The following is a 23,053-nucleotide window of genomic DNA, read 5'->3' as shown; positions in this document are numbered from 1 at the left end:
TTTTCGTTTTTTTCTATTTATTGTATTATTTGGACAGACACAGAAGCAGTGCAAGCAGGGCAAAGACATTAGTATTCACACAACATCAGCGGTATTTTTTGGCACTACACTGGCTGCATTCTCCACAATAACAACCGAAAGAGCAGGACCACCTGCCGCCCACTCCTGCTGCCGACCCTGGCCCCAGAGGCCCCGCCCCCTGTCGCTCAGCGCTCCACTCCACCTAACAAGAAGTGCTGCAAAACAACATTTACAGCAAGCGCCTTAGGCTACTTTCTTGTTTTTTATTACACCACCTTTCTAAATTAACCTTAAGAATTAGAGAATCTGATACCCAACAGGTGTTTTAAAGAGCTTAGGAGTTCAACTTGCCATTTTGACATGAATGTTTATCATTTTTACAAAATGTCATTCAGAGAAACCCACTGGCTACTGAATACTAAGCAAAGGCACAGTGGGAGAGCACAGTTCTGCAGGGTTCACTCCTATCTACCAATCACTGGCTGATCATTTCCCATCCAAATGCTGAAAATGAGAAAATCATACCCTGACCCATGAAGACGTCAAAGATGACACCACCATAGTCCCTGTGAGGGATCTGTACACTGCGTAGCCCTGCTCTGCAATACAGGTTTCCTCCTGTACGATACTGGCCATAGTAACCTGCAAGCTGTGTGCAGCAGGATGCCTGTTGCCATGTACTGAGGGCTACAGCAGAATCATTCTCCAGCTGATATTACTTTTATGAGGTACACAGTGCATGCATAGGAATCACTCAGATGCCATTACCCACATGCTTCTTAAGGAAGACAATACTGATTCTACTTGGCAAGATAAAAGCTTAATACATTTTAAGGTATGTGCATGACAAACATTTTAGACATATGAATACCATACTTGGGTCAAACATATATACATATGAACATTTCACACTCTTTAGATGGCAATAAAATTAGAAACCACGCCTGTAGATACGTACGAATTTTCAATTATGATACCAAAACATAGAATGTCTCAAAATTATATTTTTGTTCTGAATATTGGTAAATATGTTTATTTTAAACATATATTTTAGATACAAGTAATATTCACTTGTTACTTGACCAAGGATTGTACTGTAAAAAGTCTGAACTGCCTTGCTATCAATAAGTTGCCAATTACACCAGTAATTTATCAATATTAATCATAAAAAAATCATACAAAAATCATAAAAAGGGCATGTTGCTCTTTATAACCCTTCTATAGAGTTGCAATATTATCAAAGGCATATGTATTTGGTTACAATGAATATTTACAATGAATAGCCTATTTAAAAACAAAATGCAACAATTCCATATATATATTTAGCTACAGCAAGGACCACAATGGAAATAAGTCTTGTGACTTTTTTGTGTTATCCTTGATACTCTTTTAATTGTGCATGCACATTGGTGTTTGCAACCATGTAATTGTCCTTTTAAAGTGAATAGTCAAATAAATAAACTAAACTAAACTAAAAAAACATAAGTAATTTATAATGAGTGTGATTCTATTCTGCAATCTACTCTGTGCAATCTGACTAGATGGCTCTCCCCTGTCTAATGCAGTAAATTAGATTATTCACGTGTGCATTATTACCAGTGAATTTCAGTCCTGACAATAACAATGAGAATCACATCCCCACATTCATAATCACTGAACACATTTTATAGTGCCACATTTAAGCAAAAGCATTCCCTATTCATTCAGCTGGAACGCTTCTGTGGAGAGCTGTGCTTGCAGGCCTGCGTGTCTGAGTGTGGAAATGACTCACTGGTGATTAAGCACTGCTACCTGTAAAGTGCTACATCAGCTTGATGATTTTCTAGGATGTGAACCCTGACGCTTTCCACAACAGTGTGGGCAAGGAGACAAGAGCTCCTAATGGGTTTCTCAGTTTCTCCACCTCCCTAGCTTGGGGGTCCAAGAAAGGGCATGCAATAAGGGTCATCCCACAGCCGTTGCCATGGAAACTACAAGGTGAAACCGACTTAGGGGGTGTGGCTTATCGCTGGACTTGCGGTAGAGGCATTTTTGAGCAGTCAGAACTCATCTTCTGAGCTGTCAGCCAGGAGCATCACCCGGTCCTGCCTGCTGCCTGATTCCCTGTGCTGGACACACAAGTCACATGACAAGCATTGCAAAAGCACAAGAAAAGGTCACATGATGTGTGAAAAAGTGTCGTTGGAGACATAATGGTTACCGTGTCAGCATTGTGCGCTTTTCCCTAGTGCGCGGGGGTAACCCACCCGCTCTTTCTCACTCCCCCTCTTTCTGCATGCCTCTCTCTCTCTCTCCTTCCTGCCCCTCGTTCTCTCACCTTCCTCGTCTGGCGCTTGTAGCCTTTCCTCCTTCTGCGGTGCACCACTTTGATGCCGTAGAGAGCGCCCAGGATGAAGAGGGCCCCAGCGATGCCGATACCCACGGGCGCCAGCATTCCAGACACGTAACCTGCCTGCGGGCGCATGGAAAAGGAGGGCAAAAGTATCAAATGGTAAAAAGGCAGCAGGACCAACACTAAACCAGGCTAGCCCAGAGCAGGGTCTGTGTGGAGGCCAGCATACAAACTGAGCCCCTGTTCTCAACCTTAGAATATAGTGCTGAAGTTTCAGGCAAAAACTTCCCAAATAAATGTAAAGTAACAGAGACAGCTCTAGCATCACAGCACACACACACACACACACAGACACACACACACGCATGAACCTGCAAAAAGCTAAAAGGAAATGCACAGTACTTCCCGTGGTTATATTGTATGAGTTTTTGAGCATATAAAATTACGTAAATGCATAATAACACATATTATCTCCAAATAGCTACACAAAAAGACATAGACAAGGCATTTTTAGTGTTTGTCTGTCCTTTTCCGATTATAGAGAGGAAAGGAATGGAGCCATTACAGGCATTGAGATGATTCACTCAGACCAACACGTCCATTTCCAGAGAGGAACATGACAGGTTGGCGAGAGAGTGGTGGCCTTGCTAATGAGACCAGAACTGACCTTGTCTCTGATCTTTTCCACCCAGCTGTGCACTGAAAGAGAGGACAGAGAGAGGTTGGGGTTCAGACAGGTTCAGAGAGGCATTGCTGTTGTTGAGTCTTGCCTTTTTTAATGTGATTTCCTGCCTGAATAGACTGCTGTGTCAGTGCAGTGGTGTGAATCTCTCCAGTTTCCTTTCCCCTGTCCACCCGATTCCATGTTTGTTGTCACCTTTTAACACTCTCTATGTCTCTGGGTGATTACCTCCACAATCACAATCTGTCAGACAAAATGGATAAAACATTGTCCCTGTTCAAAGCCTGTATTCTAGTCTGTGTGCATAGACCATAGTTCTAGAATTCATTAGCAATAAAAGTGATCAGCAATAAAGTAATCAGCAATAAGTGACACACTGATTTGGTAGTCCCTATATCAGTCACTGTTACAGACAGCTGTGCAGCCAGCAAGCATGGATTACTGAACAGGCCTACCAGGCCCAGGGACCCAAAGTTTAGGGGGGGTGGGGGGCCCTCAAAGACAAACAAAAATCTGCTGCAGAATGCGAGCTACTTTTTTCAGTAAAGGAGGGGCCCTAGTGGCGTTCCTGCCCAGGGACCCTTGGACCCATCACCCGTCTACTGACAGGCCAGCCAGTCTCTCTGATGCTGCCGCTACAAATCCTCCGGAGATATTCTGTCTCGAGCTTCCTGAACTTTCACTTCGCACCCCTGGCCGACACAGCGTGGCCATCTGAGAGCAAATTGATCGGCGGCGGTGGCCTGGGAAGCCTGGCCTCTGGGCAGAGCGACGGCTGAGGGAGCGGAGAGTGACCGTGACCGGCCTGTCTTCCGCGTCATTGCTCTGCTGGAAAATTGAACCTGAACTGGAGGGAGAGACGTGGCTGGGGATTTATAATCTCTCAGTGGGCCGAAGGAGTGCACAGCAATTTGTAGCCAATTTCTGTGTGTTTGCCATTCCTGCAAGCAAAGTGATCGATGGGGGAGCCAAATAAGCTATCCAGGGTGGCTCTAGTTGGGGGATGTGGAACAGAGTTAAAAATGCATTAAGGGGAGGGGGGAGGTAAGAGCAGTAACTGTCCCAACCAGCCAAACCGGTAAATAATCAGAGCCATTTTTACTTAAACTGTCTTCTCAGCCAGATGTGACTCAATTTCCTAGTTTATCTCTTCATAGTTAATTTTGACCATTACGATGCCTCAAGGACCCATTATGCGTGGCGCATTGTTGCTCATTTGCATCAATCTGCCGATTGTGAACTGATCCAAAAAACCTTTCCTTTCAGATCGTTTAGTTGAGATTGCGGCTGGACAAAAGCAACCAATGGAGCGCAATAAAAACCGAGGCTCGGAACGCTCAAGGCAAAAATCAATGGGGAGACGGGAAGGCCAAAACACGGGCATCCTTCAGTGACCAACTGCAGCAGCTCTAAAACCAAAATGTGAGTGTATCTGAGCCCCAACCTGAAGCCAAATATAACCACACCAACCCTTCACCAACCCTTTCCTTCTCCATCAGGTGGTATTGCACTTTACTAAACAGAACAAAAACGGAGGTGGAAAAAAATCCATTGTTCCGAAGCAAGGCAATTCATTCGGGTGTCTTGTCAATCACTTCTCAGGACCGCCCCCAAGGGAATGCTGAATTTTCAGCAGCTCTCCATTACTGCTGTGAGCCCAGAGCTCCCAGGGCACCTAACAGATCAATAAGAGCCCTGAACAGCCGAGCCCACAGACCCAGCCCCTGTTCAGGGACTGATATAGCAGGGCAGGGATGAAAGCACACAGAATCCCAGCTGCTCCTACTTCAGTAAGTATTCAGAACTGAGCCCATCGCCCTGAAATGAAATGCTCACCCTAACACTGACCCAGTACATTGCACTGCACCATTCAGATACTTTGCAGTAGGATTCACATTTGCTTCTGCCTCTCCAAAAACGGATTTCATTTAAAAAAATCAATTTCATTTTCCATTGGCCTCATATACAAAGCTGGACTTTGAGGGAGGATTCAGGTAAATTGAAGCACTAAAGGGTTTGATCAAAGGACCCATGCATTGTTAGTCTGCTCTGCTGCCTTAAAGACCCGGTGAAATCAAAATTTGCACTTTCTAACAGTTAAATCATACACAGAGAACCAAACTACAGAAATACTGTGATATTACACCTATTTTATTCACTTGAGATTTTAAATGAGTTTCACCATGAAAGCAACAAGCTCTTATACAACCTGCCTCAGGAGGATTTGGTATTGGTTTTTTTTTTCTCAGTTCTTTGCTTAGTTGTACAGTGCGTTGCAGTGCCCCCTAGAGGTGGTCTGATTTAAGGACCCTGGTATATAATGACCAAGGAGCCTCTGAAGGTCAGGCACAAACGACATCACTGTACAATGTGTTTGCAGCCACGCCCGAAAGGCCACTATTTCGCAGGCGTCCTCACACTCAAGCAGGGATTTTAGCACAGTGGAGCCACTGTGCAGTCTCACGGCACAGACAGGCTGCTTCTGTGAGTAAAGATAAACCCAGGCCAAGTGTTGGGTAGGCCATACAGAAACAAACACCAAACTTTTCCTGTTTTTATCCAAAAAAACATTACCATTGCCAAAAGCTGTTTGAATGTTTCTTATTTTCTCATGCAATTTAAAGGTTCTAATTAATTATCCATGCTGACATGGTCCAGTGTGTCATCTATAAGTGCAAAATGCTTTATTAGCTCCCTGCAGGATGCTGGGGGGAATATACACAATATCCAATTACGAAGCGCCCCATTCAGTTCAGACTTAGAAAGCATCTCTTATTTCTCACAGTTAGAAATCAAGTTTGGGATCCAGTAGATGGATTTTGGATGCTGCACGGCTGTCCTCTGTGCCAGCTTTTTTAACAGATAGCAGCACAGAAAAGTCGGCCATTACGAGTTTGGCCCAAGTCAGTGTTCATTTTGCCCACGGCAGTCCCATCCCTTCAAAATGATTTGATTAGCAAAAAAACAAATCACAGATGCTATTCTTCATCCTCTACAATCTCATTACAGTGCAGACATTTGCATCGCACCAATCTCTCTGAAGAGCAGAGCACAGGGTAATATACATATAAAATTGCAAGAGGCTGAGGCAAAGCAGTAATTCTCAAAGCAATGCAACGTCGTACGGATGCGCATAGATTAAAATTCAATCAGAGCATAATGGGAATGCATGTCTATACCCTGACCTTTAGTTGAATCTATGTAAATAGGGGATATATAGCTGAAAGCACTTTTACGATGGTCCAAGAGAGCAGGAAAGGAAAGCCCAGGGTTACAGATTACCCTGCCCAGCAGTGGTGACCGTGATGTGGGGAGGGTATGGCGCCTGCACTGGAACTGGGAATAACACAGCCTAGCCTTCCGAGACCACTGAGGCTGAACACAGGCAGCGGCTCTGCACCACCAGCGCAGGGGGCTGGGGGAATCTCACTGGCCTGATCTCCCACATTACTCAGCTGGGCAGAGATACAACTTACAGACTAAGATCCCCTGGAAGAAAATTCCCGCAAGGAACATATTCAAAATTCTGGTTCCTCTCTAACCCAAAAAATGATCTTGTCTCGTTTTCAGTATCACACGAAAGTACCTCCCAGTGAAAAGTGAGCACCTATTAATTTAATGTGCACAATGTTTAATAATGGATGCGAACATGTCTTTCTGAAACCTATTACCGACAAGTGAATTCTTCTCCCAGGGGTGAAAATACAATTTAGCCCTGTCTTACCGATTAAAGACAAATGCACATGGCCAGTGCAGTCTGGATGAGCAAAACTAACTGACTGGGGGCTGTGTTTGGTCATTGCTGCTCAATAAACAACCCTCCAGAAATGTTCCCACTCCAGGCTTAGAGACGGAGAGCCATGGAGAATGACATCATAGGTCAAACACAGTGTCACTGGTCCATGACCTCTTTGACCAAGGCAGTTCAATCCATGAGGACCAACAAATCTCTTCAATAAATCTATTTATTAAATCTTCAGTTTATTACTAATCTCATCTTGGAGGCTTGGAAAAGACACCGATCAATGACTGTGCCATAACTCCTCATTGAAATAGTGCCAATAGTCTATTACATACACTACTACAATTACTTTTAGACTTGCCAATTAGTACACTTGCCACTTTGAGAGATGCTTCTTTATTGGGCTAGGAAATGGGTTAAAATACAAATCAATATTTTAACCCATCAGTGACTGTGGTGGTGAAGGTCATTCTCAGATGGTTGTGGCGTCAGTGTGGTCACTACTACTCCAGGCTCAGTGCTCAGTGCAGTAGCAACATCTAGCCTGCAGCCCCAGGCCCCCATTCCACACACCATCAGTAGTATAGGAAGACAGTATATATTTCCCTGCAGGCATTGTAAAGATTGCTCCATTGGTTTTATGCGAGGGGACCTTGAGGTGACCTCCCCTGTATAACTGATCCAATCAATGCTGGAACCATTCCTCATCCAGACAGACAGGATGGGAAGCTGATAATTGGCATCGATATCTCTCTGCATGTCTCTTGAATTAAACATAGATGTAAATTGTTCTGTTATTTTAATGGCTTCATTTAAAGTCTTCTACGATGTGCCACTTGTGTGTTCTTGGCACCCCCTATAGTTTATACAGACTGAGTGATATTAATGAGATCAATAGAAATAGAATAGAATAGTTGCAATTCTTCTTTTTCCTAATGGACTAGTTTGTTTTTCTTCCACAGGATGTGTTTAGTTCATTTTAATTGGGCTGTGCTTTGAAGTGTTTTGGGTGCAAGATGTTTTGCATCGGTATTCCCTTTTCCTTTTTGACGTTTCTGCCACCTAGTGGACAAGCTGGTTATGATCGCTTTCAGTCATTGCATTATTTATGCCGTTGTCATCTTATTGGAATCCAATTTGTCAAATTTACATGAATATGCCTTTATGTTGAGTACTATTTAACCATTAAATAATACAATTTAGAAATAAATACACCATTATGATAGAAATAATCTATAATAATATAGATTATTTATTTTCCATATGATTATTTCTATCATAAAGAATATTTTATCCTTGAAAAGGATGATTTCCTAAACCACCTGTTACGAACAGAAATGTAATAGATTGTCTCTTCTCTCTCACCGAGGCCCTGGTTGCGCTGCACCCAGATCGAGCCCGGGTGGAAGTGATATGGGATGTGGCTGTAGGTGGGGCGTACGTGGGCCACCGTCATGACCTCCGATACGTCTTCCTCACTTCCTGCTTCCTTTGACTCCCCTGTCTCCTTGTCATCAGGCTCCTCTGATACACAAAATAAATGGTAAAAGAGTGTGCATATTAATTAATGGTATTAATGGCTATAAATCATATAAGTGATTTTAAGCTCAACCGTGCCTTGCAAGCTGCATATCTACAAGATAATGCAGGTACAGGCATACATTATTACAAGCCTAAAGTTCATAAGATTTCAAAAACTAAATTAAAATGACACTAGGGATGTTTTTCCTTTCAAGTAAGTATGACTAGCTAAAGGACAAAAGCTTTATACCTAAAAAATGAAACGGACACTGATGAACACCAAATTGACAATTTTGCATTAATCTTCAACAGAATGTGAACAGACAGCTATTTGTAGAAAGTGGCAGGATTTTTACCCAGGTACGTGATTATTGTTATTTTTTACCTTATTCCTGGTGTCCTTAAGTGAACAGAGAACTGAACATGAAAAAGCTGGATATGTTTGTTTACCATTTTATTTTCTGTTCAAAGAACAATGGTATAAATGACAGCTTGCATTATCAGTCTCCGGTGTATGAAAATACCTTCAGACTCCAGTTCTACCACACCTGATTTGTGCCTGGGCAGGGACATGCTAGTTGCCGTGGCTACAATTGTCGTTGGAGACAGTTCTATATTCTTGTGTTCCCGGGTTCTGAAGGAACTGGGAGAGCCTTCAGTAGTCCCAGCTGGAGTGTCAGTCATGCCAAGTTCTGTAAGGATATATATATTTCAGACAACTCTCCAAAACATCAGTATCATGGCCTGATCCCGTAAAACCCTCCAGGAATATCTGATATAGTGTAACATACTATACATGCCATTGTTAAAACGCTACTATGCCATGCTTTAGTGTGATGTAAGGCAATGTTGAAATAATACCACCGTTTTTTGGTAGTATAACAACATGTTATAAGGGAGGGACTCCATCCAACTTGACTTAAATCGGCAGAAACTGTGACTCTTCAGCATGACCTGAGTTTCACTTCCCTGATACAAAATACTTCTTGCCTATGTCTTTCTAGGCTTTTTGTGCGTACTTGTAGGATGTGAGTATGTGCCCTGGAGGATAATTGTTATTGCGCCACGTACATGCTGAAACATTTACTGCTGATTGCATATATCTTAGCAGTTTTTAAGACTGATACTTAATCACATTGTTACTTCAATTGTGTACACATGAGCATAATAATAATGGTGCACATACAGTATATGCACAGCATTAAAGATCATGGCCTCACCCTCAGTGTACAGGATCCCATCGTCCAGGGGGGGCTCTGGAGGAGGTGCAGTGAAGAGAGATGTGGAGGGACTGAGTGCTTCCATAATCTCGGTTCCAGAGGTCTGCAGGGTAGGGCGGGCTGCCCCTGACGGGGAGGGACCTCCATCAACAATGACTGTGGTAATGAGTTCAGGCCCTGTTAGGATGTCCTGGGTGTCAGCTGTGATGCCAGAAAACTGCAATACCTGTTGGGTGCCACTGGGGGCAGCAGTAGCCACCATCTCTGACAGAGCATCATCCAGTGGCTCAAATATTAAAGGGATATCGTCAGGTGTGGGTGTTGCCTCATCGTCACGCCCAAAAGGAAGGGCCTTCAAGGCTTGGTTTTCTCCCCTAGTCCTGGTCTCTGTTCTTGCAGTCAAGAGTAAATGGGGTGTGACTCCATTTACAGGGCCTGTGGAACTGGGGATGCTGCTCTTCACTACTGGCAAATGCAGACACAAGGACCAAAACACAGATGTTAACCAACCCTAGTCAAGTGTGTAATTAGAAGCGTTACACCTTACATCCCCTAATAAACACATTGGCAAGGAAAAAAACATGTTTCCTTTAAAATCACTGACAAGCAAAGAGACAAGTAATACAGTGGAGGTGTTAGCCTGCTGAAGCCATTAAGGCCATAAAATCTCTTCAGTATGATTCTGTCTCCTGCTTCTGCACCCCTTTCAGAACAAAGTCAAAGGTAGCAATTAATTTGGAAGCCTCTTGCCCCTGTTGGGATAACAGGTGAACCTGAATGGCTGCAAACGATTATTAAAGGTTTCCTTTGCTCCACCCGAGAGCGCACCACTCTGTTTTATACCACCACTATACAATGAAAATCAATATAATCTGTCATCTTTGAGAAACAGTCTCCTCCACTGCCTGTAAAAGTCCTGTGGTCAGTGTGTAAGGCATTACTACATATATTATTCTAAATATACTGACACTAATAAGCCCAGGCATGCACTTTCTTAGTCACATTAACAGAGAAAGCTCCCATTTATCTGAAAACACTGCTTTCCAAAGCTGTCCTAACTATATTTCGACACACATGGTGGGCCTTTGTTTGTGCCTTGTTGTGGAAAGCGTGTTTCAAGTCTTATACATTTCAATAATTCAAACCCTGGCTTTTCAATGGAAAAAGGGACTGGACTACTCAGGTTACCGATGCAGAAAAAGTGATCTAATGTTCACTCAAAGAACTCCATCTTACCTGCGTCCTGCTGCAGGGCCCCTCTAGCCCAGGGGACGATAGAAACTCCAGGCTCAGCGCCTGGATCCTCACCCAGGGGGGGCTTAGTTGTCGTGGGGCCAGCTGGGTCCTCAGAAAACCCAGGCTGAGCTGGATTGGCCCGTGCCCTACTCTCTCCATTGGAGGGGCTGTTAATTAGTTTGCGGTGGGGAATGGGGGTGGAGGGAGGTGAGGCGGCTTCACTCTCCAGAATGTTTGCCACCAAAGTGGTGGACTGCTGGATGCTGTCTATTGCGGTGGTCTGCCTGGGTCGGGTTTGCTCTGAGGAAGGAGCTCTGCTCAAAGAGGGCCCTGATGTGCCTGCCATTGCTTCACCGCTGGCTGCTGTTGTGGTTTGGAAGCCGCCACCCGGGACACCCATTCGGTTTTTGAGGGGTTTCTTTGCTGTTTCTGCCCCCCTCTCATTTCCCTCCACTCCTGGCTCCTCTCTCGCTGAGAGCAGAGCATCCAGTTCTGGCAGCCCTACCCGACTCTGAGCCCTCGATAAATCCGGGTCCTTTACTTGGGTGGCGACAGTCACCTGAGGCCCCACCTGCATCCCTCCCTCGCTGCTTGGCTCCTGTCCGACAGGTGCCATGGATGGAGAAAGCAAATGGAGTGTCGCATTGCTGATGCCCTGCTGTGCCATCCCGCCTGGTTCCAGCACTTTAGCTACAGAGGGAGTCTGAGGAATTCCGGAAAAGCCGATGGCTACCTCATCCACCGAGCCTGCCCTCTCTGCTTGAGGAAGGATGTGCGGATTCTGGGATGTGTCATGTGACCCTAAACCATCTGGCGCTCTGTACCCAGCAGGAGACTCCCAAGTCCTTCCATTCAGTAAGACCCCTTGATTGGGCCCCTCCTCCGAGTTCCTCTCTTTCCTTTGGTTTTGGGTGTTTACTGCACCAGGGCCCTGTGGGTCACCTGGCTTCTTTAACATCAGGACATCCCGGCCGTCATCTCCCCCTGTCTGTAATAAGGGGGCCTCTCCCTCACGCCCCAGCCTAGCTCTGACTGAGGCCAGTGTAGCTTCAGCTCTCCCATGCACTTCAACAGGGCCAACCGCAGTGCTCTCCACCCTCCACCCAGAGTCCTGAAGCCTTGCTTCACTCGCTCGCAACTGGACAGACGAGTCATCACTGGCAGGCTGCTCCACCTGATTGGTGGGCACGATGTTCTGTGACAGCCCGTCAAGGGCAACCAGTGGGAAAATGGGTGTGGCAGGTGCAAGGACACTGTCTGTCAGGCCTTGTGCCCCCTCAGGCTGCTTATCAGCTTTCTGGCTGCTTTCCTCCAATGGGGAAAGTGGGAGCGTGTTAACACTGGCCAAGAGGCTGACCACTGCCAGCAGGCAGACCCACAGAATCTCACACCAAACCATCTTTCACAGCCAGACAGGCCTGGTGGCTGAAGAGGGCTGAGGGACACCTCACATCCAATCCATCTATTTGAGAAATGGAAAAGCATATTGAGACAAAACTTACAACACACACGATACACATAATGCTACAGCAAGAAGGATATCCTCCAAATTGCAATAGCAGTTCATAATAGTACAAGTAGTTAGAATGATTTGTTTCTGAATTCATATACGGTTCAGAGATAATAAATGAATTCACTAATTCATAATTAATAAATGCTGAGGGCTGGTAAAAGAGGCTCCATCTGGCATAGTTCTGCTTGCGTGTGTGCAGCAGCTCTTCCTCATAGTACTCACCTGACTCAGCACTGTATTCAAAAATAATAGCACTTTAAGCTTACCTTTTCAGCTTTCAGTATGCTTATATTTAAATCTGGCAAAAACAGCAGAAACAACAAAAAAAATGATGATGATGATGATGATGATGATGATGATGATGGTGATGAAAAGAAAGGTAGAGAAAATGTTCTGAGATCAATCTATAGTCAAATCTTAAACCCTGAAAATACTCTGTCAGTGATTTATATGAATTTAGATGTATAGTGAACTATTTTGAATCAGCTGATATGCAGCAGGTAAAGAAAAAGTAAATAGATGGGCAGACAGATAAAGATACAAAAAGATGCAACCAAACCCCATTGGTCCTCGTGTTCTAGATCCCCCTCAGTCGGATCTGTCCGTATCCAAAAATGCAATAGGCCAAGAAGCCATCACCACATCGCAGACTTTACAACGCAGCCAATCTGTTAACGTTACCAATCTGTATCGTTGCAGGCTTGCAGCAAAACACATTTTGAGCAAATATAAAAAATAACCATGAAAAGAAGATGAAGAATGTAGATTATTATAACGCTAGCATAGTAATACATCTTGTAAGCAGCACAACTTTTATATTGGGGTATTATTTATTCATTTACTGGCAGTCGTTAAATCACGGGTGTCACATTTGCTAAAGCTGGGAATATTGACGAGTCTATGCATTGTAAAACATTCCTAACTGCGCATGATACGGTATTATTTTCGGTCTAATTGAAGAGATTTTGTATTTGACACCTGAATCAATGCACAAGATGAACGAATGAATTGTGTATTATTTCTCGCGGTGATGCTTTGGGTTGATGACTATGTATGAAAAATCAATTCAGCTAAAGCAACCAGCAAATTGAAAGATGTGAATAGCCTGCATGCCGACGAACCGATTTTATTTGTGATTATAGCTGCTACAGCCTAAACAAATGAAGTCAGAACGCAACTTCACAGAGGACCATAGATTTACGGATTAGCCTACCATTTGCCTCACGCAACTAAAACAGCACGTAATAGCAACATGATAATATAGTAGCTTTAGCCAATAGCAATGCGCCTATGTCCTTACCTGGTTTTGCATGTGTATTTTCGCCTGGTTCATTTTTATCAGATTTTGCAAAACAGCATGGTTTGCGGAGTAGGCTAGTTTAGATCGGGATGCACGCGAATTATTTTGATCCAAATATAGAAGCCGTTGCATGCATTCGCACCAGATCCAGCGCACTTACTGGATAGCGTTTGCGTTTCTCAGCTACTGCTAAAATATGTAGGCTAGAGGTAGATATGCTTGAGCGTGCGCGCGTGTGAGTAATGTCGTGGCGGGTGTTCGTTCATGTTGGCTGTGTGTATTTTTCTTGTCATAGGTTTTCGTGGAGGCAATGGTCACATTAAGCCCTTATACAGCAGTGAATCAAACCCTGAATAAAATGTGTCCTATTATCCGACTGTTATTTTGTTGGGGGAATGAGTGGAGCCATATGCTAATTATGAAATAGGCTATCATAAAAGGGAGTCTATTAACGAGACGAGTATCGTTAATTTTATTTGCAGTTGAGGATTGCTTATATTTTATATTGTTGTAAATGAAAATTGATGGTATTGTCCTGAAGATGTGCAATAGACATCCTTTGAATGAAAGCCATAAAATAAATTTGTTTAAAAAGAAAAAATCAAAACCAAGGTGCAGCCTTCTAGCTGACATGGAAATGTTCCATTATCATATTTGGTCTGTGATTTGCAGTTTATTACCTTTAATGGCCAACACAAATAGTCAGGGAACAGATTAGGTTTTGGTTGTGGTTTCGATAGCTTCTGAGGGCTTGCCGTATCGGTAATTGGCCTGACTGGCTTGAGCGAAGTTTTATGTGTGTGCTTATGTTTTACTATTCTATTACAGTGATTATCCTGTTTCTTTTTGCTGCATATTATTAGACTTGCGACATGGCCACACTTGTGTGACAAAACAACATAAAGGTATACCTTAAATTAAGCTTTAATGGTTTGTAAGTTTATTTCTGAGTTTTGATACATTATGTGAACTGTTTTTATTGTTTATGAAAAAGATTTCACACTAACAAAGACTATTAAAAAACAACTAAACAAATCAACCATCTCCTTCTTGTTTAATAAATCTTGAGGCATGCAGATTGAGTACAGCACTGTTATTACTAACATTCATTATCTCTAGTAATGTTTGCCGAGTGAAATGCACTTTTGTAAATTGTTTTAACTAAAAGCAGCTACCAAAGGATTAAATGGTAAATTTCCTATTTATTAAAACTATTAAGATCCTGTGCTGCTCCAATAATACAATTTGAGATTTAATCCTGCAACCTCCTGGTTTTAAACTCAGCCCCCAAAACATATACATGGACCTCTCCAAATGTGGTAAAGTGCTATTTTAAGATGATAATCTTTCAGAAAGAGCACTACTGATTTCCAACAAGAAATGTGACTGCAATGCTGGTGCTGCACCTTCTCTATAATCCCATAAGAACCACAGCTATTTGGCATTAAAATAAACTACAGGCAGCTGACTCATAAAGTTTCAGAAACATGCTTCAGCATTTTCCTTCATACTTTATTAGTCTACAAGTTTTACACTGTCAGTGCCATAGCCAACTAACATTATACCTGTGGTGCTTAGTGAGCATATTTGAGAAACGTATGCTCTTGCACAATTCCAGGGTGAATACAACACTAGGATTATGTCAGCATTTAACCAACGTGAACACCGAGCCTTTATCTCATAAATGGAATTTACTCTACAAATTCGTTTATACAGCCTCCTTCATTTGTGTACTTAGCTAGCCAATCACAGTCACGCATTTAGCCAAGATGATTGTCACGCCATTCAGTCATGTTTAATACATATTACGCGTTCAATTAAAAAAAAAAAATGTAAACCGATTTTCCCCCCGAGACAACAAAAACAGAAGATATTTCTAAGCATTGCAGTGGTGCGGCAGGTATCATTTGCCACCTGTGGCTTGCCCAGCAACATGGCGTCATATTCTATACCCCAGCGAAAACAGCCTGCAGTTTTTATAGCTGGCTATGATATTGCCTGAAATTGAAAAAGTGCGTAACAAATGTTATATATTTTAAAGACATTAATACAACATACATTTGTGAAGGCATTAGAACTTTATACGTTGTGTAGAATCTGTTTAGGCCTTTTTTCAGTTTGTCGCGGTCAATGGCTAATGTTGTCATTGTACAAGGACCCCGCTTTACTGCTTGGAACTAAGCAGAGTGACTTTGTAATGTCAGGGGACTTGTTGAAGTTTTGTTATTAGCACTTCAGTCATTTTAAGCAGCAATTTAACAATCACATTAAACATGCCACTTTTTGAAGGTCTGGGGAGTGGTGGGGAAAAAACAGCGGTTGTCATTGATATTGGTGCAGCATATACAAAGTGAGTTTCGGTGTTCAAAGCTGATTAACGGTAGCTGACGTGAAGCCAGAGCTTGCTTGTTAGCTAACCAGTACATAGTACTTCAGTAGTTAGCCCTAATGGACCCAGATCAGCATTTGGATCACTTTCTAGTTTAACGTCACCATGACTAACTAACGTCACTAACGTTTCCACTTTTTAAAAAATTACGCTATTTTAATGTGCAAATGTTTACGCTTCAGATTATTGAATAAAAATATACAGCCAGCTAATGTAAGCTAAAAACAGAAACCCATTACATATTAACTTGCTGACATTTTAAACTGACTTTCTTTAGATAAGAGTGTCTGAGTGTCCTCATTGATGTTCGTGTCCTACAAAGTGATAGGCAGGTCATCAAGTGTTCAAATGTCTGTCGGGATGGTTTGGTCTGCGCAGGTGTGGCTTTGCAGGTGAGACAGGTCCCAGGTGTATCATCCCCAGTGAGGTCCAGACGCCGGATCTCCAACAGGTCAGTGTGTTTGCTGAACTTTGATTTGCTCTCTGAAGCAGTGAGGCTAATGGGAAATATCCCGGGTTTCTGACTGACTTCTCTGAATCTGCTTTCTGAACCTTAGCCCATAAAAGTGTTCCAGCACAACATCAACTCAGAGGAGCTCTACTCCATCCTCAAGGACTTCATTCATATGCTGTACTTCAGGTGAGAGCCATCACATTGCAGCCTCAACCAGTCAGCGTCATCAAGTTATTTCTTAGATTCTCACCCAAACCAATCTAGCTCTGCATTACTGTAATTGTATCAGCCAGATACAAAGCTCTGTGCCAAATTGAATTGTGAATTGAAGTGATGTAAATGTATTTTTTTGATGCTATATGCTGCTTTGCATTTTTATGTAATGCATTCATGCTGCACCTCTTCTTCTGTGTAGGCACTTGCTGGTGAATCCACGGGATCGGCGTGTGGTGATCATTGAGTCGGTTCTGTGCCCTTCGCTCTTCAGAGATACCCTCGCCAAAGTCTTCTTCATGCACTTCGAGGTGATTTGGTCAGCGGCTGGCTAACAAAACAAATATGTACTTATTGTGCTCAGATGCTTGTTTTGGCTTGCTTTTTCCATTGTTCATTTTCGCACTGAACCCCAATAAAGGCTGTTCAGAATGTTGTTAGGTGGCATCAAAAGGCTGTTGAGAACAGTTACAGTAACAGTTCTGTGTAGTGGTTGTCTAACCCTTCCTTATCCCTCCCAGGTACCATCTGTGCTCTTTGCCCCCAGCCATCTCATGTCAGTCCTGACTCTGGGCATCAACTCTGCCCTTGTGGTGGATTGTGGGTATACAGAGACCCTGGTGCTGCCTGTATCCTTGTTTCATTGCTCAGTCCCACTGTAGTGCTGTCAGCCTTAGTATGACTGGGAATAGTGATTCAGAGGCATGGCAGTCATAGGGGCAAATGCAGCATGGAGACAAGAGAAGGAGCATAACAAGGAGTCATCAGTATTACATGTACATCAGCCTGCTGGGGTGGTCAAAATCCAGATGCTGATGAAGCAGTTAGGTCTTATAGATTAGGGGGGTGACTGTGTGCTTGGTACTTTACGAGTGCAGCAAACCAAAGAAATGAAACCGAAGAAAATGTTTAAAAATGGTTAAGTACTAGAAATCGGCCTCCCTGTGGGCCACTGCTCTATAAATCAATTGTGCAGTGTTCTGCAAGGCCTTAAACTCGATGATCGATGTGGGAAATGGAGGCAGACTGTTTTGCAGCTCAAGTCAAACACCGCTTCTCCTTGACAGTAAGCAGGTGTATGAAGGCATCCCCATTCTGTCAGCCTGGGAGGCCCTGCCACTGGGAGGAAGGGCCATTCATAAGTGAGTGTCAGTTCGCCGCCTACTGCTAGCTCCTCTGTCCTCTCTTATCGCCTTGAGTAAATACATTCTCGCTGTACCCACCGCAGCCAGTTTTGATTATGAATGCACTGTATGACAGATGTAATACCCCTTTCTGTGTGTACATCTTATGTTTATTATGGCAGTGCCTTATATGGCTTCACACAGTTTTTTTTTTTTTTTTTTTACTGTGGAACAGATGAGTTGTCTGTTTAGTACTTACTCTGTCCTGTTTTTTCACGGAGCCTATTGATACACACTGTTCTGGGTAAGAGCAATTTCCAAGATAATATATGAACACTTAATGCAATGGTCAGTCAGCACAGTCTGTGCTGGTTATGTGCTTAATTTCCCTGAATGGTTGTGTCTGCATGCAGGGAGTTGGAAGGGCTGCTTATGGAACAGTGCACAGTGGACACAGATTGTAACTCTGGACAGAGCCTACCAGCTGTCATTGGTGAGTCCACATGGTGCTACCTGCTCTCATAGCCCTTGGACCAACCTTTGAAAATGTAACAGCTTAAATGCTATTGTGAGGTGAACATATCCTTTGCTCTGTGATTGCATATGAAAAAATATGAATCACTTTGAAAATGTTAAATGGAAATTTTGTTTTCTAAGATAAACTAAGCAGAATTGCATTTTCTCCTTATTACTGTATGTGTATGGGAGGTACTTTTACATGGGTTGAAGTACTTTTGTAGTTTAAAGAGATAACGCATTTATATCAATGACATTGAAGCATTTCCACCCCCCACCCCCCATCAAAAGTGTCAGTTTTAGTTCTCACTAAATAAAAATTAATATAAGTTTGCCTTGATTGTAAAACATGTACAGAGATCACAAGCATCTGTTAAACATCATATCAAACAAGGTTTCCTTGTAGAATTTGCCTGTATGTGTTTCTCAGGTTCCATTCCTGAGGAAGTTGTAGAAGATATCAAAGGTAGGCTGACTAAGGTGAATCAGAACGAGGCTTTTAATGGATCTAGACTGCATGAAGTGGCTTTCCATAAGGACTGTGTGATTAAATGATTGCCATTACAGCAGTAAGGTATTAATGTCCATTCTGGAGTACCTTGTCTGTGCTCCTTTGTGGCAAGTAACCAGGAAATAATGGAGTCTGCTCTACTGAAAATAGATAAGAATGGGAAGAAGTGCCTTTGCTTGTAAGAATCCTAAATGCCTTTATAGTGAATATTTAAGAGTTATGCATTTGAGTTGCCAATGAGGGCAGTATAGTTCTCTTTTTAGTCAGGACCTGTTTTGTCAGTGACCTCCAGAGGGGACTAAAGCTCCAGAAGGCTAAGTTCAACCTGCACAGCACAGCAGAGGTGAGCTGAGTCACGTGACGTTAATGCCTCTCATGCTGATGTGGAATTTTAATTTGAATGTCTACACTCTAACTGGCCCAGCAGTCATTTGCTAAAAGCTCGCCATGCTAATATATTAAAGTATATACAAGTACTCCACTGATGTGTTACTACTGTGTTAATATTACAAGGTTGTCATTCGGCAAGGTAAAGCTAATAACCTTTTGCCTTTTCCTGTAGCGTCCAGCTCCACCCCCAGATGTGGATTACCCAGTGGATGGAGAAAAGATTGTACACATCAAGGGATCAATCAGGTAGCGCCTCTCTGTGCTGGTGCAAGCTTCTCTGTGGTTTGCCTGAGGTTTCCACTGCCTGCCATGGTGGTTTGTGCCACAGTTTGTTCTGGGTTTTAAAAAAAAAGATTTTTTTTTTTTTACCTGTCTCCCAGTTTGAAATGTCCAGTTATGTTTGTAGTGCTTGTCACGTTGGTGCAGTGTTCGTTAGATTCAGGGAGTCTCAGGCATGTATTTGGATGCATTTGTAGCCAGTTTTTTTTTAACATCTTTTGGATTTGACATTTTCTAAATTGAAATTTTGACATGGATCACGATTTGCCTCTGGTCATTTGTTTAGTTCCCTTCTGTTTGGTGGACATTTTTGTTGATGCTCCCAATGAAATATATGTATCTTGCACCTGTGCACCAGAAGTTTTAATGGCTGACACTTTGAATGTCTTGCAATATTAGCATATTTGAACATCAAGCCAAAAATATGCTGTGTTACAATGACTCTGGTTTCATTTGAAGGGACTCTGTTATGGAGATACTGTTTGAACAGGATAATGAAGAGAAGTCTGTGGCTACGTTAGTACTGGATGCTTTGCTCAAGGTGAGAGATCTTATGTGTTATTATTTAAATGTGCTACAATTAAAGAAATCTGTTGATTCAGTAGCATATCAAAAATTTTGCATATGCCTCATTATCATGAAAAAAGTCTACGTCTGCTATGTCCACATGGGCTTTACTGGTAAATATACTGGTGCTATACATATGAAGTGAACGTTGGATACCGGTTATATTTGTATTCATGAAGTGCTCAGTTTGTCAAAAAAGACAAGCATATGAAAGAATGATTAGGAAGTGAAATTGGACCAGATTGGGGATAACACTGACATACAATTTGACACAAATTAAAATGTGTTCCCACTAGATGACCTCAAGTCCAAATCTCTACTAGGTAATTAGTGGTAATTAGATTTGCTCCTGAGAAATGGAAGAATGATGAGAAGATCTGAACTGATGTTCTGTAGTGTTGATCTGTGCAGCCTCAGTAGCAGGATCCACTGGGACGTTGTGGGGAGATGTAATATTTCCGTCATGAATAATATTAACATGCTAAAATTTCCCACTTGACAGGTAGTACATAATCTAAGTAGTACACGTATCTCTAGCGGTCAGCTTGATATACAATACCGTACGTAGCTGAAATATAAATGCCACCTGCTCCCAATCCCAATTAAGTCATGTGTACATATAATAATTTTGTGATTTAACAGAAATAATAATTACTTATGGGTGCCCAGCACAGAAACACTGGAATGTTTGCTAGTCCTTTTTTTGTCATTTGTGTGTACGTGTGTGACATTTGTTAATGGAAACAAATTATGCAACAAATTATGGGCGGCAGGGAAGAGCTTATGTTTGTGGCTTTGAAATTGGAATTGGGGCTTATTTCAGGAAATTACTTTTCTTCAATGCCTACAGTAATGAAAAACAATATCTGCGAAGCAATTAGATGCGACAAGGAGAAGCATTTATGTAAGGAAATGTAATGTCTCCCAGTGCCCGATTGACACCCGCAAGGCCCTCTCGGAGAACCTGGTGGTTGTCGGGGGGACGGCCATGCTCCCTGGGTTCCTGCACAGGCTGCTGGCGGAGATCAGGTTCCTGGCGGAGAAGCCACGCTACCAGCAGGTCCTGGCTTCCAGAACCTTCCGCCTGCACAACCCACCTGCCAAGCCCAACTGCACAGCCTGGCTGGGGGGTAAGCAACTGGCACCCAGTCTCCCACTACAGTCTTTGGAACGTTAAATGCCTATTTATGCCTGCCTTTATAAATGTAGTAAATATCAATCGAAATCCAGGTAATCTGATTCTGTAGTGTCTGCTGCAGAATGAAATACTTTGTCTTCTCACTCCGAATGAAAACTTCTTTTGTTTATTCTCTCTGTCCATATTAGTCCACTTTGTAACTTTTGGTAGAACTAGAGTTTTGGGTAGTTTAGCTGTGTCCTGTGTGGGATCCAATTCCTTGTTTCATCACTCAATATGACACCATAGTATTTTCGAACTTCTGAGAACATGAATAGGATTGTCGTTTTTGCCCTGTTGTTATTTTCATACATTTTAAATATAGCAACCACATAAATTTTCAAAGTGTGAAATCTGCCGAAATACATGACTGGCTAGACGTGTATTTTTAGAATTTCACAAGACCCCCTTTCTCTTACGTTTTAAAGATATTTATTTTTTATTTGCGCCTGGTGTGATTCGAGATGTGGGCCGTTTGACGTTTGTATCTTTCATCCTGCTCCCTGCTCATGCTGCACTGTGGGATATGTGCTCTGCCTCCTCCCCTGCAGGTGCCATATTTGGGGGCCTGCAGGACATCCTCGGCAGCCGGTCTGTGTCCAGAGACCTCTACAAGAAGACCGGCCGTATTCCAGACTGGTGTCGCCTGGGTTCCTCTCACGCAGGGGCTGAGTACGGCACCAGGAAGACCCCACCTCCACTCATGAAGAGAGCCTTCTCCTCAGAGAAGTGAAGTGCGCCCTCATCCACTCCTACCAAAGTATTGACTGTGCCTCCCAGGCTAACGGCTATGGGTTGCTCTCAACTCTACACTCTTTACCTCACTTTTAAACTCATACTGACCTGTAGTCAGTATTAGTTTAGAGCCAGTTGTAATTCTGAAATTCTAAATGCTGCAGTTAACGGAATTGACGGAATGTTTTTGAGCAGTTAGGGGAGTTTGCATCTTACAGTGCTGTGCAAAAACCCTTAGGGGAAAGTATTAGGGGAGTCTGTTAGCTCACTGAAACTACCCAGATACTGCAACCTTTTTAAATGATTTTGAGCCATGTTTTTAAAAAATGATTTCATGAGATGGATGAAATTCATATGAAAAAGAAAAAAATAAATGACTGAATGGCGATTTATGTTTTGGTGTTATCAGGTATTTGCAAACAAATATTGCAAATTTTAGTGTAATTTTATGATTTATAGTTGATGAACAGCTCATGAAAGACAAAAAGGCATGCATTTGACATTTGTGAAAATGATTAATGTCTAATTTTTTTTTTTTTAAATTCTCCTTGTCTTTTAGATTCAGTTTTGAATGCTAACTGGATCATATGAGTTAATGTGCTGCAATCATGTCAAATTTAGGGACTTACAAACCTCCCAAAATAAAGTATATTTTAAAATGTTTTCTGCTATTTAAAACTTCGAACTTCGTTTTGCAGAACCTCAGAAAATGAAACCTGCCAGTGCCAAATGTTTGCCAATGTCTTACCAAATCAAATGCCTGGCTATGGCAGTTGGCATTAGTGTTGAAGTATTCCTATACAGCATTTACAGATGTTAAGCATTTCTTATGTGAGACCCTTCATTGTTGGTGTAACCTACATTATACGGTCTATGGTGCGTGTAACCAGACCAGTGTTTCATCCATCTAGTGTTTTGTCTACATTGGATACAATGTTCTTGGCATGCATCTCAGCTTGTCTATACGGCGTCTGAAGTTGGATGTCAAATCACTGGCTTGAGCCTGTCTGCTAAGCGATTTTACTGTAATGTCTGAAACAGTCTGGGAGGAAAAATGGGCCCAGGGTCTCCTAAAGCTGGAACTGAAAAGTTATGGATGTCAGGCAAACGGTAAACTTGCCTTTTGTTTGA

At 42.6% G+C, this 23,053-nt stretch overlaps 2 protein-coding genes across 5 annotated transcripts; one reads left to right on the top strand and one right to left on the bottom strand.

The window, feature by feature from the left end:
- On the bottom strand, positions 1–13,894 carry LOC118211568 (armadillo-like helical domain-containing protein 4). 3 transcript variants are annotated; one of them, XM_035389012.1, is made up of 8 exons: positions 13,568–13,894; positions 10,755–12,216; positions 9,519–9,980; positions 8,847–8,990; positions 8,143–8,301; positions 3,021–3,052; positions 2,339–2,473; positions 1–2,129 (listed from the first exon to the last, which is right to left on the bottom strand). In XM_035389012.1, exons 2-8 carry the CDS (start codon positions 12,151–12,153, stop codon positions 2,061–2,063), a joined length of 2,400 nt encoding a protein of 799 aa, XP_035244903.1. In that variant the 5' UTR covers positions 12,154–12,216; positions 13,568–13,894; the 3' UTR covers positions 1–2,060. The 3 variants fall into 3 exon arrangements, with proteins under 3 accessions (XP_035244903.1, XP_035244984.1, XP_035244825.1); XM_035389093.1 differs by having other exon boundaries at positions 9,519–9,695; positions 13,568–13,893; XM_035388934.1 differs by having other exon boundaries at positions 9,519–9,983; positions 13,568–13,892.
- Positions 13,895–15,740: 1,846 nt separating this feature from the next.
- On the top strand, positions 15,741–22,308 carry LOC118221527 (actin-related protein 10-like). Of its 2 annotated transcripts, none has more exons than XM_035406674.1 (13): positions 15,741–15,917; positions 16,335–16,407; positions 16,514–16,596; positions 16,826–16,934; positions 17,145–17,252; positions 17,698–17,765; positions 18,161–18,240; positions 18,694–18,729; positions 19,038–19,117; positions 19,337–19,410; positions 19,903–19,984; positions 20,939–21,140; positions 21,739–22,308. In XM_035406674.1, the coding sequence occupies exons 1-13, from the start codon at positions 15,841–15,843 to the stop codon at positions 21,918–21,920; spliced, it is 1,254 nt and encodes a 417-aa protein (XP_035262565.1). In that variant the 5' UTR covers positions 15,741–15,840; the 3' UTR covers positions 21,921–22,308. The 2 variants fall into 2 exon arrangements, with proteins under 2 accessions (XP_035262565.1, XP_035262555.1); XM_035406664.1 differs by having other exon boundaries at positions 19,026–19,117.
- The last annotated feature ends 745 nt before the right edge of the window (positions 22,309–23,053 follow it).

The sequence above is a fragment of the Anguilla anguilla genome, chromosome 1 (genome assembly GCF_013347855.1).
Source record: "Anguilla anguilla isolate fAngAng1 chromosome 1, fAngAng1.pri, whole genome shotgun sequence".
NCBI lineage: Eukaryota > Metazoa > Chordata > Actinopteri > Anguilliformes > Anguillidae > Anguilla > Anguilla anguilla.
The sequence above is the reverse complement of the archived record's forward strand: the minus strand, read 5'-3'. Positions and strand labels throughout refer to the sequence as shown.